Source organism: Schistocerca americana, chromosome 11 (genome assembly GCF_021461395.2).
Source record: "Schistocerca americana isolate TAMUIC-IGC-003095 chromosome 11, iqSchAmer2.1, whole genome shotgun sequence".
In the NCBI taxonomy this organism is placed as follows: Eukaryota; Metazoa; Arthropoda; class Insecta; order Orthoptera; family Acrididae; genus Schistocerca; species Schistocerca americana.
In genome coordinates this window covers 148,763,196-148,777,798 of record NC_060129.1, presented here as the reverse complement: position 1 = coordinate 148,777,798, position 14,603 = coordinate 148,763,196, and the positions used below count along the sequence as shown (strand labels likewise).

General features: G+C 39.1%; 1 protein-coding gene across 1 annotated transcript; it reads left to right on the top strand.

The window, feature by feature from the left end:
- Positions 1-6,821: 6,821 nt before the first annotated feature.
- Positions 6,822-12,209, top strand: LOC124554079. The gene is made up of 2 exons (XM_047128128.1): positions 6,822-7,142; positions 12,006-12,209. Exons 1-2 carry the CDS (start codon positions 6,851-6,853, stop codon positions 12,023-12,025), a joined length of 312 nt encoding a protein of 103 aa, XP_046984084.1. The 5' UTR covers positions 6,822-6,850; the 3' UTR covers positions 12,026-12,209.
- The last annotated feature ends 2,394 nt before the right edge of the window (positions 12,210-14,603 follow it).

The following is a 14,603-nucleotide window of genomic DNA, read 5'->3' as shown; positions in this document are numbered from 1 at the left end:
ATAATTTTCTAATGGCAAACATTCAGCACATTGTGCTGTCACAGAAAGAAACTAAAATGCTTGCTAACATCATGGCCAGCTGTAAGAACTTCTGTAAAACGAATGATCAGGTCAGATGTTGAAGCAAAACTTTCTAAACTGTCCAAGGCATTTAACACTTCATGGTGGGTAGGCAGAATGGTCTTGTCCTCCTCACATTCTTCTGATGTATTTTGCACCTCAGACAGAAATGTTTGTACATCAGGTTCAGTATTTGAAATGTGTTGCAAAATATTCCATTGTCAGGCAAAGTGATATTGTTGTTACCATCTAACTTGCCAACATATTGTCTCCAGGCATTGCTAAAACACTTGTGTAAGTGTTATGAGGAAACGGATGGAACTGATTCCCAGCTTGTATTGCATCCAATGCTATCCAAATTGTTGTTTCCATCTAGTTTTCAAGAATACAGATTGCGCAAGTGGCTTGCGATACAATGTCTTCATAGCAGCAGTAATGCCTTGATTCAAAGGCAGAAGGCAACTTAATGTATTTTAAGTAAAAAGTGAACATTTACATTAGTTAATATTAAAGCAAAAGAAACCATTTATTATTAACTGTCAATCCAAGCTTTCCAATAGTGAGAGTAGGTGCAAAGTAAAGCATTAATTACATGTTCTTGAAACATATCAATTTCTCAGATTTACTGATGACCCAAGAATGTTGTTTATCTATGTCATATGAATTACAGACAAGTACAGCAGTTAAACATTGTTTACTGCTGGCCCTTCCATGCCACATGTCACTATTTATTTTGTGGGTTTGACTTTACAGGAGTTGTAAAGAAATCGTAGCTTTGTCCGCATTGCTAACAGAAGATACAGCAATCTTTTCTCTCACTTGGTCAAATTCATGCAACCGATGGTTGCCCCTTCTTCATCAATTTTATTCATTTCATTGCCAATCACTGAGCAATAAATTAGGCCTCTCTTTTGGAACTCACCCAGGCAACAAGAATAACAACTGAAGTCTGTTTTGAATGTCTAAATTTTCTGCAGTCTCATTTGTTGTTGACTAAATTATAGTTCCACTCAGATACATTGGAAGTGCACATATAGCTGAACCACTGTAAAAGTTCTGCATCTTCATACATAACTCTGTGAAGTCACTTTGATTTGCACCTGGAACCCAGTGCAGCAGAATTAAGAACTCTTCATTTAAGAAGTGCGGATAATGTAGAGTTTCTGAGTCTAAGCTTTCTGCCAATTGTGCTGTTTTTCAATACACCATGGTCTGCTTCCTGCAGAATTTTTAGTTTCACTTGCTGATCTATGCTGTGTGCTTCCTATTGCATGACAACCCTTTTACTGCTTGGAACTCAATGTTACTAATACTGGCCCTATTTAAAGAATGTAAAAGCACATCTCAACATGGAATGGCACTTGTTGATGGAGTCTAGTTTTTCACACTGTTGGTGTCACAATTTTTTTCCTTGTTGATGGTGATTGTTGAGCAATTTTATGCACAAAGGTCAGCTAAAGAAACATTAGGAAAAAACATTGACAGTTCAGGTCTAATGAAAAATGTAATGATGCAACAGACTAGAAAACAGTTTGCAGTTCATGCCGACTGAAATTTTTTAACCAGTAAAACGTATAATACCATGTACATCATTGCCTGTACCGATATTTTGCTAGTGTTAATGAAATGTTCACCTTAAGTGATTTCATGTTAAGCATGATGTTTGACATGTACATTATTGTTCATTATTATTAAGTAAAAATATTAAAAAGCAGTAGGGTTAGTAACACATTCTATAAAACAGCTGGTTTATGTGTCTTTTCCTTAAGAGTGTACTTCTTTTATACAAAAAAAAAAGCGCAGGTGAAGTTTCAGCAGCTGTATAGTGCTAACTATTCTAATTGAATGTGACATGGAAGTCATAGAAATTCAATGTGATGGGTAAAAGCTAATGTCCTGCCATGTAGAACAAGTAAGAGGAAAGGGTGAGTGGTATATTTCCAAAAACTAGTCAAGTTTCAGCCCCTTCAGATTAATGAATGTTGGGGTGAACAGGTCTTTGAATACTGTTTCAGCAATGTGAATTGGGAAACATAAGCTTGTTGCATTGACAGTTTACAGGCCACCATCATGATCTTAAATTTCATAACGCAGCTGTAGGCAGCTTTAGTAAGACCATGAAGACTTAATTGGTGAGTCGTCTTTTGCGACTTGTGAGAAGCTACTAACCAAGGACACCTAGAATCACCAATGTCTGCATTTGGGAAATGTAACACAGTACAATTCCCCAAAAGAACTCAATGCACACATTGAAAACTTGGCTGATTTGGGAGCAAAACTGATAGTGATCTATCTGGCCATCACAGTAAAATGAATATTGATCCGTTGTGTTCAAATCATAGGAGGAAAGTATTGTCATCACAGAATTAGAGTGAAATTACAGGGCAAATGTTATCAATAGGTATACAAGGCAGACAGTGTGGATGGAGAATTAAACTTTGTGTTAATAATTTTCCTAGTAATCTCATTCTCTAAAAAAACCATAATACTGAATAGAAGTAAGAGCAAGAGACAAATAACTCCCTGGACTTAATTATCTTTCGCAAGTTAGAGAGAGCTCTAGCTACTTCGAAAGTCAAGAAACTGTGCATAGTGAAATATTCTGGTATACTGTCTGTAGTTCACTATCAGATCTTCCTTTGTGTTCAGTAAAGGTCTTTGTTCCTGGCACAATATGTTCTCATCCCAAATTGTGGCTATGCTTTTCTGGTGTTGGAATTGTAGTATCCACTTGACCTGTTGTATAGGAAGCCTGGGCTCATGAGGTTGCAGAATCATTTTTAGGAAATAATTTAATTCTGCATTTATTGTGTATATCCATGGTAAACATTTACCATTTTTCACAGAGTAAATGCTCACAGATGAGTGTGGCTGCTATGTCTAGATCTACATCTGTTCCTTGAAAAGCACTGTGAAGTAAAAGATTAATATCTATGGTTAGACCTATTTAATATGCATGACACACCCTTTAGCAATGTTTTGAGGTGAGTCACACAGTTGTTTTGAAAGCATCACCTTTATAGCATGATTGGATTTCTGTGGTATCTTAGCAATGGATTCTCTGGTATCATAGCAATGGACTGACTGCTGTACCTACAACTGAACCAATGTGTTGATTCCATTGGTATCTCCACATATAGCTACACTCAAGAATTTATGAGAGTAGTGATAGGACACTGTGTTTCTCATCTATGTGAAATACAGTATTTTAATCCTAATGTTTGAAGTTAGTTGGCAATGCTTACACCAGTTCAAAATTCTATCTAGATACAAGCTGACACATTCTTTCAATTTCTTCATAATTGACACAGCTGGTAATTATGTGCCTGTACAATTGTGGATAGTTTTGCCATTTTATCTGTCTTGCCTGTGGAACTGAGTCAACAATAACTAAAATGGTAAGCTGCAGTTAATAAATATATTAAACTCAAGTTCATCAGGGTTAACATCATGTGTAACTGCTCATGTAATGAGCCTTGACATGATGTCTTAAGTCACAAACATCACAAGCTTTGTTGTGGGATTTCACTGTGTCATTTAAAGGACAAGAACTCCCTGAGAAATAGCAGAAAGCTGCATATGAATCAGGAACATAAGCGTTGCAATTTGCTGTGCCATTCACTTTTGTTGTGGGAAGGTTGTTCCAATGAGGCATCTTGGTATATTCAGTGTTGGAACTTCCTCTAGCAAAGTCTTCAAAAACACATTTGATGGTGGCTTGGGGGTTGTGGCAACTGATAAGGGTGTTACTTGATGTTCTACACTATCCCAACAGAACAAGGTAGAAAATATTTGAAATCTAAAGCCACCACCACACTCATTGGAGAAAAAACATACAGGAAACAATAACTGTCAGAATAATGGTACTTGAGACTTTCAGAGAATCAGCTACATACACCCTAACCCATGAATCACATGTAGACTCAGCCCCTGATGCAAACTTTGATGCTTTTTTGGTGGAACAACCAAATTCCACAGCAAAAACTCTCAAATTGTCATCTCCCAAATGCCTTGTAGTAATAACACAAAAGCTTATCATTGGTTTAATTACTCCTATACTGCAATGGAACATTCATGGTTTGATAGCACATGTAGAGTAAATGAAACTTTTTAGTTGTAGAAGATCACTGTATTTCACGTGAGTCGCTTCATAAATGTTCCAGTACTCACATACTGTCAGGGCACAGTATCTGACTGGTTGACACTGGGGGGGGGGGGGGGGGTAAGGGCTGGTGGATGGACAACCTGTTATTTGCTGTGTGTGAGGCATAAGTGAGGGCTGAGATCAGACACTAGCTGTATGAATTCTTAGGGCAGTTATTCAACAATAACAGTAGATTTTGTTTTGACTTGCCAAGATCCTCTTTGCAAGAAGCATTGCTAATATTGTCCTAAAATACACAAATCATTTCATTTGTAGGAGATATTAATGTCAGTAATACGCAGGTGTATTGCCAGCATCTTGTGGTGGGTTGTGAGATAAGCTATGTCTTCTGAATACAAGTGCTAGAATTTATTTCAGCACAGTTACTTATTTTCTCACAACTTATCTCTAAGCCTGCTTCATTATAATTTTAACCCACACACATGGGCATGTCAAAAGGTCATTTAGGTGAGTACCACATAGAGCAAACAGAGGATTGTTTTACCATCTAGTGATATTCAGAAATTGCTTACATCTTGCCAGACCATGATTATTGCAAGGTAGATTCACCACACTGTTGGAGCACTTGTCCTGTTGTGGAAGCAAGTGTCAACTCACAGTATTCACCTCCTGCCAAGCTTGGTGATAGTTCCAATACTGTTCATCTACAGTGAATATTTAGCCCAGAACAGCTGTCTACATAATTTCTTTCATCAGCTGGCTCAACAGAAATGTGAGTAGCAACGAGGAGGATTTATTATTGTTGTGATAGCCCATAAAACTGCTGTATCAGGCAGGAACAAATCTAAACACCAGAGGGGAGAAAAGGAGATAGCTCAGACAGTGTGGATGTAATCCCACAAGAAACTTAGATAAGAATTTTTATTTTCAAATAGTGCTACATAACAGCTGAACTAGTAGGAAAATTTCAGCGTTATGTGAGAAAGCAATCTTGCCGCCTCTACTGAACCCAAGGGAAAATGATACATTGCACAATAATTACTGTAATGTCGCCCACACCAACTGTAAGCCAAATTACAAAGAAAGTTCGATCAGCATGTGGCATACCTGGTCTGTAGAATCCAAGAAAATATGCACTCACATCCAGCGTACATGTGAAGGATATTGCTCCACGCTGAGAATGCGAATGGCTTTCCCTAATCCGATAATATGTTGGAAACATGTGTAATTGTGGCTGTGTACTCCTTGTATGTGTGTTCATGTGTTCATAGGAGTGTTTGGGGAAAGTCAGTGCCTGCCATCTATGCCATCTGTAAGCTTTGAAAGTGGGAGGTGTTTCCAGCCACTTTAAGGGACACCAGGTATCTACTCTTACAATCTGTCCTATGTGGAAGCAACTGTATAAGGAATATACCTACATAGGGCATACACAAAAGATGTGATCATTTTAAATTCAGCATACATTACTGTAGTCAGTGGGATATAATATTCTACAATAATCTGGAGATACTAGACAGAAGCCTATTTTACTGTGAGTTTCTCTTCATGAAAGAAGAAACATGGCGTTAATGACAGAGCGTATAACTGTTCTGTGCAATGTAGTAATTAACTGCAAAGATTTTTATTAATCACAAAGAAAAAACTTTTACGGTAGTCTGATTAAAACTACTTGATAGCTGATGTGTCACTTGCCACTGCAGTGTTGCTACATCCACTATCAGCTACTGCTCGGTTATAGGCAACACACAAACACAGCTGATTTTAAGTGACCTATGACTAAACTGTGGCAGATGACATGTTTTGTCCTTTAATTTAAACTCGTGTCCTAACCTTACCACAACTATGTGATCTGCAGTATACCCAAGAAAACAGTGATCAACAATCTGCAGCACAATTGAGATCATGATTTTGTTCACAGCTTGTAAGGCTAGACATCTATGAGCGAACTCAAGTCAGAAAAAATTCTTAATATGTTTCTTTGCATAGCCATCTTCTGCAGCAAAATTTCAGTTTTCGATGAAAGCAAACTGTAATTTCTCACTGTCATTGGTTACTTGAAACCATAAATCCATCAAAAGCAAAACAATCAGAAGCAGCAATCAGGATAGAATAATATGTGCATGCTCCTATGCACCCACAGCCATATCCACACTCAAATTACCTCATTGGGAAGCTCAAAGATGTCCATTTCCATTGTGATGGAATGGGGTAGCTGCAGGTGGAATTGTTGGACCCAAATATCACACAGGTAGACCTTTCACCTACTAGCATTACTTGCTCACAAAAGACTATGGTAGGATGGACTGTACAAAATTCTATCGTTCAGGCAGAATGTCATTACAATTTTAAATCACTTACATTTACTGAATAAGTTGTATGTGACGCCCATACATTTTTAACTTTCTGTTTATAGTACCTGATTTTGTGGATTGTGAAATACTGTTTTTTTTGTATCATGTAAATCAACATTTAACACCTCTTTCCTCCTTCCTCAGTTTAATTCAAAGTGCTGGTGACAGCTGTGACATTTCATATCAAGAAACATTACATCAAGGAGTAGTCGATGACAAGCTGGAGATAGATGCAGAGAAGTCAACAGATTTCAGTATGTCTTATAACTATACCAAAATACGGACTTCACAAGAAGACAGCTTATGTGGCTTCCCTTCAAAATACAGACTCATAATGCATGTCTTCATCCACATTGATTGTGTGCAGGCACCTTCATATGTTTGTAAGTCATGTGGTGAGGTATTTCCCACTGATGACTGCCTGAAAGAACATTTTAGAATGAGTGAGGGCGACCAAGCATTATCTGCTGCCAACAGTGAGAAACCTGAATGTGGTGATGACCGTGAAAACAATATCTCCTTGGAGTGTGTACGAGAAGGAATCGTGGAACAGGCTGAGAAGAAATCTTCATCCACGGAAACCAAGAAAACTTTAAAGAAATCCTTTAATGACATACATAATACAGGTAATGTTACGAAAGTTGCAGAGAAACTCGAAAGATGTCATGACGATGGAATTTTATGTAAAAGTGATAATGCTAATGTCCACACTGTGCTAAATGCAAAGAGAAATCACAAATGTGATGTATGTGGTAAATTCTTTACTCTGTTACGTAATCTTAAGACACATAGCTTAATACACTCAACCAAGAGGCCCCACAAATGTGATACTTGTGGCAAATCTTTTAATGTATTGCGTTATCTCAAGAAGCATGTCTTAATACACACTGGTGAGAGACCCTACAAATGTACTCTTTGTGGAAAAAAATTTATTTTTTCTGACCGTCTCAAGGCACACGAATTAATACACACAGAAAAGAGACCCCACGAATGCGATGTTTGTGGAAAATCGTTTACTCGGTCGGGCATTCTCAAGACGCATTTATTAATACACACTGGTAAGAGACCCTACAAATGCACTGTTTGTGGAAAATCTTTTATACAGTCTGGCAATCTCAGGTTACACGAATTAATACACACAGGAAAGAGACCCCACGAATGTGATGTTTGTGGAAAATCGTTTACTCAGTCGGGCCATCTCAAGAATCATTTGTTAATACACACTGGAAAGAGACCCCATGAATGCGGTGTTTGTGGAGAATCATTTACTAAGTTAAGCCACATGAAGAGGCACATTTTCATACACACTCGTACGAGACTTTTCAGATGTACTGTTTGTGGAAAATCTTTTACTCTGCCCGGCAATCTCAAGTTACACAATTTAATACACAAAGTAGAGAGACCCCACGAATGCGATGTTTGTGGAAAATCGTTTACTCAGTCCAGCAATCTCAAGGTACACGAATTAATACACACTGGTAAGAGACCCCACGAATGCGGTGTTTGTGGAAAATCGTTTACTCGGTCGTGCCATCTCAAGAATCACTTGTTAATACACACTGGAAAGAGACCCCACGAATGCGATGTTTGTGGAAAATCGTTTACTCAGTCGTGCCATCTCAAGAATCATTTATAATACACACTGGAAAGAGACCCCACGAATGCGGTGTTTGTGGAAAATCGTTCATTAAGTCGAGCAATCTGAAGGTACACGAAGTAATACACACTGGTAAGAGACCCCACGAATGCGGTGTTTGTGGAAAATCGTTTACTCAGTCGAGCAATCTCAAGGTACACGAACTAATACACGCTGGAAAGAGACCTTACAAATGTAGTGTTAAAGGTAAATACACTCCTGCAAATTGAAATAAGAACACCGTGAATTCATTGTCCCAGGAAGGGGAAACTTTATTGACACATTCCTAGGGTCAGATACATCACATGATCACACTGACAGAACCACAGGCACATACACAGGCAACAGAGCATGCACAATGTCGGCACTAGTACAGTGTATATCCACCTTTCGCAGCAATGCAGGCTGCTATTCTCCCATGGAGACGATCGTAGAGATGCTGGATGTAGTCCTGTGGAACGGCTTGCCATGCCATTTCCACCTGGCGCCTCAGTTGGACCAGCGTTCGTGCTGGACGTGCAGACCGTGTGAGACGACGCTTCATCCAGTCCCAAACATGCTCAATGGGGGACAGATCCGGAGATCTTGCTGGCCAGGGTAGTTGACTTACACCTTTTAGAGCACGTTGGGTGGCACGGGATACATGCGGACGTGCATTGTCCTGTTGGAACAGCAAGTTCCCTTGCCGGTCTAGGAATGGTAGAACGATGGGTTCGATGACGGTTTGGATGTACCGTGCACTATTCAGTGTCCCCTCGACGATCACCAGTGGTGTACGGCCAGTGTAGGAGATCGCTCCCCACACCATGATGCCGGGTGTTGGCCCTGTGTGCCTCGGTCGTATGCAGTCCTGATTGTAGCGCTCACCTGGACGGCGCCAAACATGCATACGACCATCATTGGCACCAAGGCAGAAGCGACTCTCATCGCTGAAGACGACACATCGCCATTCGTCCCTCCATTCACGCCTGTTGCGACACCACTGGAGGCGGGCTGCACGATGTTGGGGCGTGAGCGGAAGACGACCTAACGGTGTGCGGGACCGTAGCCCAGCTTCACGGAGGCGGTTGCGAATGGTCCTCGCCGATACCCCAGGAGCAACAGTGTCCCTAATTTGCTGGGAAGTGGCGGTGCGGTCCCCTACGGCACTGCGTAGGATCCTACGGTCTTGGCGTGCATCCGTGCGTCACTGCGGTCCGGTCCCAGGTCGACAGGCACGTGCACCTTCCGCCGACCACTGGCAACAACATCGATGTACTGTGGAGACCTCACGCCCCACGTGTTGAGCAATTCGGCGGTACGTCCACCCGGCCGCCCGCTATACGCCCTCGCTCAAAGTCCGTCAACTGCACATACGGTTCACGTCCACGCTGTCGCGGCATGCTACCAGTGTTAAAGACTGCGATGGAGCTCCGTATGCCACGGCAAACTGGCTAACACTGACGGCGGCGGTGCACAAATGCTGCGCAGCTAGCGCCATTCGACGGCCAACACCGCGGTTCCTGGTGTGTCCGCTGTGCCGTGCGTGTGATCATTGCTTGTACAGCCCTCTCGCAGTGTCCGGAGCAAGTATGGTGGGTCTGACACACCGGTGTCAATGTGTTCTGTTTTCCACTTCCAGGAGTGTAGTTTCCTTAATGGAGCAGTCTCAAGGAACAATAATACACACTGAACAGAGACCACACAGATTCCATGTTTGTGCCAAATCGTTTTCAGTACTGGGTCATCTGAAGACTAAATTAATACACGCAGGAATGATCCCCTACAAATGTGATACTTGCTGCAAATATTTGTCTGACTCTGTTAATCTGAAGAGATAAGTAGTACACACCGGTGAATCATCGTAGAATTGTGGTAATTGTGGAAAATTGTTAATCACTAGTCACCTCGAGATATAGTTATCACTACACACTGACAAAAGGCTACACAGATGTTATTTGTAGGAAATGTTTTACTCCGGTTTATCATCTTAAGAAGCATGCAATAATACATGGAGGCCACTGAAAGTACTGTTGTGGTCAGTACATGTACACATGTTCAAAGACTATAAGTGTGTTATGAATATTGTTCACATGTGCTACAGAGGGGTCACAAAAAATGAGAAATCCATTTTTCGCAGCTTCACATTGGAAGAAGTTGCATGCAAAATACAACTTATGAAGTACAGAATTGCAATTTTTTGTTGTAAATGCTCTAATGATCTGGCTACCACAAATTGATGCATTGAGAGAGATCTTTTACTCATGAGTAGAAGTTCCATGCAATAGGCAGGACCCCATATTCAAGAGAATGTACCAGTATGTTGCTAAATATTTCAAAGAAGCTGCCATTTCAATGTTCATGAAGCTGTATGCACTACCCAGGCGACAACACAAATATTTTTATTACATACCTATCACTCAGGCTATTCATCTCAACAATGGAGAAATATAAAAAAATGTCATGATTATGCAAACATGTTACTGAGGTATGCCTCCTTAATGGTAATGCTATTTGTGTGATCAATAATCTGCACACATGTGAACTTTCTGTGCTAGTTCTCCATTAGGAAATAACTGATTGTGGCAAGTATGCAAAGATAAGGCAAAAACGATAATTATCTGCCTAGTAGCGTTTTGATTCATCTTAAGAATGCAACAGTGCTTCTGTATGGTATGGACTCACTAATTCTTTAGTTTCCCAGCAGTAAATTGGACTTCATGTGTACACACAGCTCACACAGTTCCCATTAATAGTAGGCTATCGGTTTGTTGCAGTGTAGTTTGTGTGCATTAGCATCTCACATTCGTTTCATCATATGAGATGAGCTTGGTCGGAAAGGCAACAGTGTGAGCGCTCATGCTGCTCAAACCATTGCAGTGTGATTCTGACCTAGTGATCTGGACAGTTATCCTGCTGTAAGATGTTGTCACTCTCAGGAAACACATGAAGCATTAAGTGATGCAGATGTTGCAATAATGTTCTCCACATCTGTCATCATGCTTTCAATTATGACCAGCTATTTCTTGGCACCTCATATGAATATCCCCCATAGCATGACATTGCCTCCACGTTCCTCCACCTGTTGTGTGGTGCATGTATTGAACAATTGTTCATCTGGATCATGGGATGTCTGGGCATGACCATTGACCTGGTCCACAAGAAATGTTACTTTTCACAACGTGACACATCTTTATAGGTATGCAGTCCAATCTCAATTATCCCATTTGTATTGCTATTGTAACTGCCAATGTTGTTAGATCAACATGGGAATAAGAAGCAGTTATATATCTTGGGGCTTCATGTTCAACAGTGTCTGCTGAATAGCTTGAAACTCTTCAGCCTGCTCAAGCATTTTCTTCTGTCTACACAGATTGTCATCTATCCCACTCTACAGAGCAGCTAGGTTCTGATCTCCTTGTTCTAGATAATGCATGGGCATCCTACAACCTTGTGTCAATTTGTGGTTTCACCATCTGTCAACGATGTTCCATAGAGGCTCATGATAGAAGCATCTGAGCAGTCAACCAGATTCGCTGTTTGTGAGATGCACTTACTCAGGCACCAGGCAAAACCATCTGCTCTTTGGCCAAATTATTTATGCCAGTTTTTTTTTACACATACTGTACATAGAATGATTACCCATTCATGTCTGGTTATAGTTTCATTACTGTGTGACATAACCACAGTGCCACTGGGTAGGGCACACTCCTCCTAGGAAAGTGGGTATAATCATTTGGATCAACAGTGTATCTTGACACACAGAAGGGTCTTATGTGTAGTCATTCAAATTTTCGTGCTTTGTTAAATTTATGCCAATGCACTATTGTCGGTTTAAGTGACACATTTCATGTGAAAAATATTTTTATTTCAGAGCTCTGTACACAATTCTGAGGTAGTGAAGATTAATTTTATGCCTCAAATCTTTTAATTATTTGTCTATTTTAAATATCATGTAACTACTGTACAAACATCAGTGGGAAAACTGTCATCATGTAGTGTCAGATAATAATTCCAATTGTTTGTATAAACAAGGACTGTTGAAAGAACTGTGTGGTTACTAGAATATGAATTTAATCCAAATGCATAATTTTTATTGTAATAAGTTAATTTATTAAATGTGGTTTCTTTCTAATTACTTTGTTTTAATTTGATTATTTTAGTTGCCTTTCATCTGCTTTAAACATGATTTCATAGTGTGTATTTTCCATAATTTCTCTGAGTAAATGTGAGGTTTTCAGAAATTTTCACTAATGCTTGGTTTGATATATAATGATGTTTGTTTTTTTGTCAGTTTTTTCGATTTCCTACCAATTTCTTATTGGTGTAAGGTATTTTGTTTACTAAGTTTTGTTATACTTTTAATAATTTGAAACAGTTGTTATTAAGTGATAGGCATTTTTGAGTTTTGCGACACTTTGAGTTTTGCGACACTTTGAGTTTTGCGACACTTTGAGTTTTGCGACACTTTGAGTTTTGCGACACTTTGAGTTTTGCGACACTTTGAGTTTTGCGACACTTTGAGTTTTGCGACACTTTGAGCTGTGTGGCTTTTTACTGAAATGAGATCGTATCTGCCATGATAGTTCTTGCAGGATAATAGTGTGCTGCTATAGGGGCTGTAATACTGCAGTGGCTTTTAAATATTTAGGGAATGCTGATCTATTTATAGTTTGTGGGATCCTGTTCTCATACACACTCGATAAGAAATTTTGGTTGTGACTTGGCATGAAATTGCATGGATTTGAAATTCTGTCATTCTCCTTATAGTAATGTTGTTACACTATTGTCGGACTACTTAATTGCATATTTGGTACTATGCTCTTTGTTGATGGTCTACTTCAATCATGACAGAAAAATATTTTGTTCTCTCAGTAATGCTTACTGAGACAAAAATCGTTACCATTATTATTCAAGTAAGATCAGAGCTTTGAATTCACAAACTTGCAATGCTATACTCAAATGAAGCTTAAATTCTGGATTGTAACTCTTCTATTTTAATAGTCTCATCACTGAAAATAAGGTTGTGATGATTCTGAAGATTCTGAATGGAAATTAAGTATCCCACAGTGATGTATTAAAATGGGATTTTAAAATAGAAGGAAAGAACAACATTGACAATAGTACTTTGTCAAAATAAAGTGCCATTAATTGTTGTAATGTGGTATTTACATAATAAGACCAAAACAAATGTCATTATAAGTAACTGGTTATTAATGCCATCATTATATGATGTTCCTGACCACTTTTAGATGTTTTCTGCTGAAATATATCTGGCAAATGCCGTAAAGGCTGTAATGAATACCTTCACATTATCACCATTGCACTTAAAGCTAATATGGGTGGCATTAAAATTCTTAGGAAAATCATTTAGACACGATTATTGTTGCCTTGCACTCCTGTCCAAAATGGTTCTTTTTAAAACATGTATTGTTAGACATCTGTCAAATACTGATAGTGTTCACTTGAGTCCAAACTGAATCCTAAATCAAGAAAGCATGATTCTAAATATTCTGTAAGCAGAATTTGAGTACTTTTTGTTTGAAATTACGTGAGTGGATTGAGTTTGTTGGAAGATGATACAGGTTTCATTTAAAGCTAAAAAAGCTACTTTTCACTAAAATATAAAATTGTGAAAATAGTTTGCAGATTCATGCCACTTATTTGGATTCTGTGTGTAAGTATTCCTGCTATTAGAGTTTTTAATGGTTTAAGTTTAATGTAGCTACGTTTACTAAGGGTGAGTTAACTAATGTGCCACATAGGACTGCAGGTGTGAGTCACTCATACATTTATACCCATAAATTTGTATAAGATGAAACTAGGCAGTTGCACATTGACGCAGTTTCATAGCTTTGGCTGCAGCACATGAGTGATCTATGCAATTCATACATGGTCTCATAAAGAACAGATTGAGATACACCAGTATCCCCCTGTGGTGTTTCCATTAGTTAAGTCTATTTAATTATACTCAGGTTAGTCGATTTTCAACAAATATTGCCATAAACCATGCTATGGGACATTTCTTAAGTATTTGAATTGCTACAAATAATTATCTCTTCACAGTTAAGGCCTCATCTAATAATGGGGTACATGAAAGGAGCCTCGCTTAAGATTGCAATGTTTTTTGATAAATACAGGGTTATTACAAATGATTGAAGCGATTTCACAGCTCTACAATAACTTTATTATTTGAGATATTTTCACAATGCTTTGCACACACATACAAAAATTCAAAAAGTTTTTTTAGGCATTCACAAATGTTCGATATGTGCCCCTTTAGTGATTCGGCAGACATCAAGCTGATAATCAAGTTCCTCCCACACTCAGCGCAACATGTCCCCATCAACGAGTTCAAAAGCATTGTTGATGTGAGCTCGCAGTTCTGGCACGTTTCTTGGTAGAGGTGGTTTAAACACTGAATCTTTCACAAAACCCCACAGAAAGAAATCGCATGGGGTTAAGTTGGGAG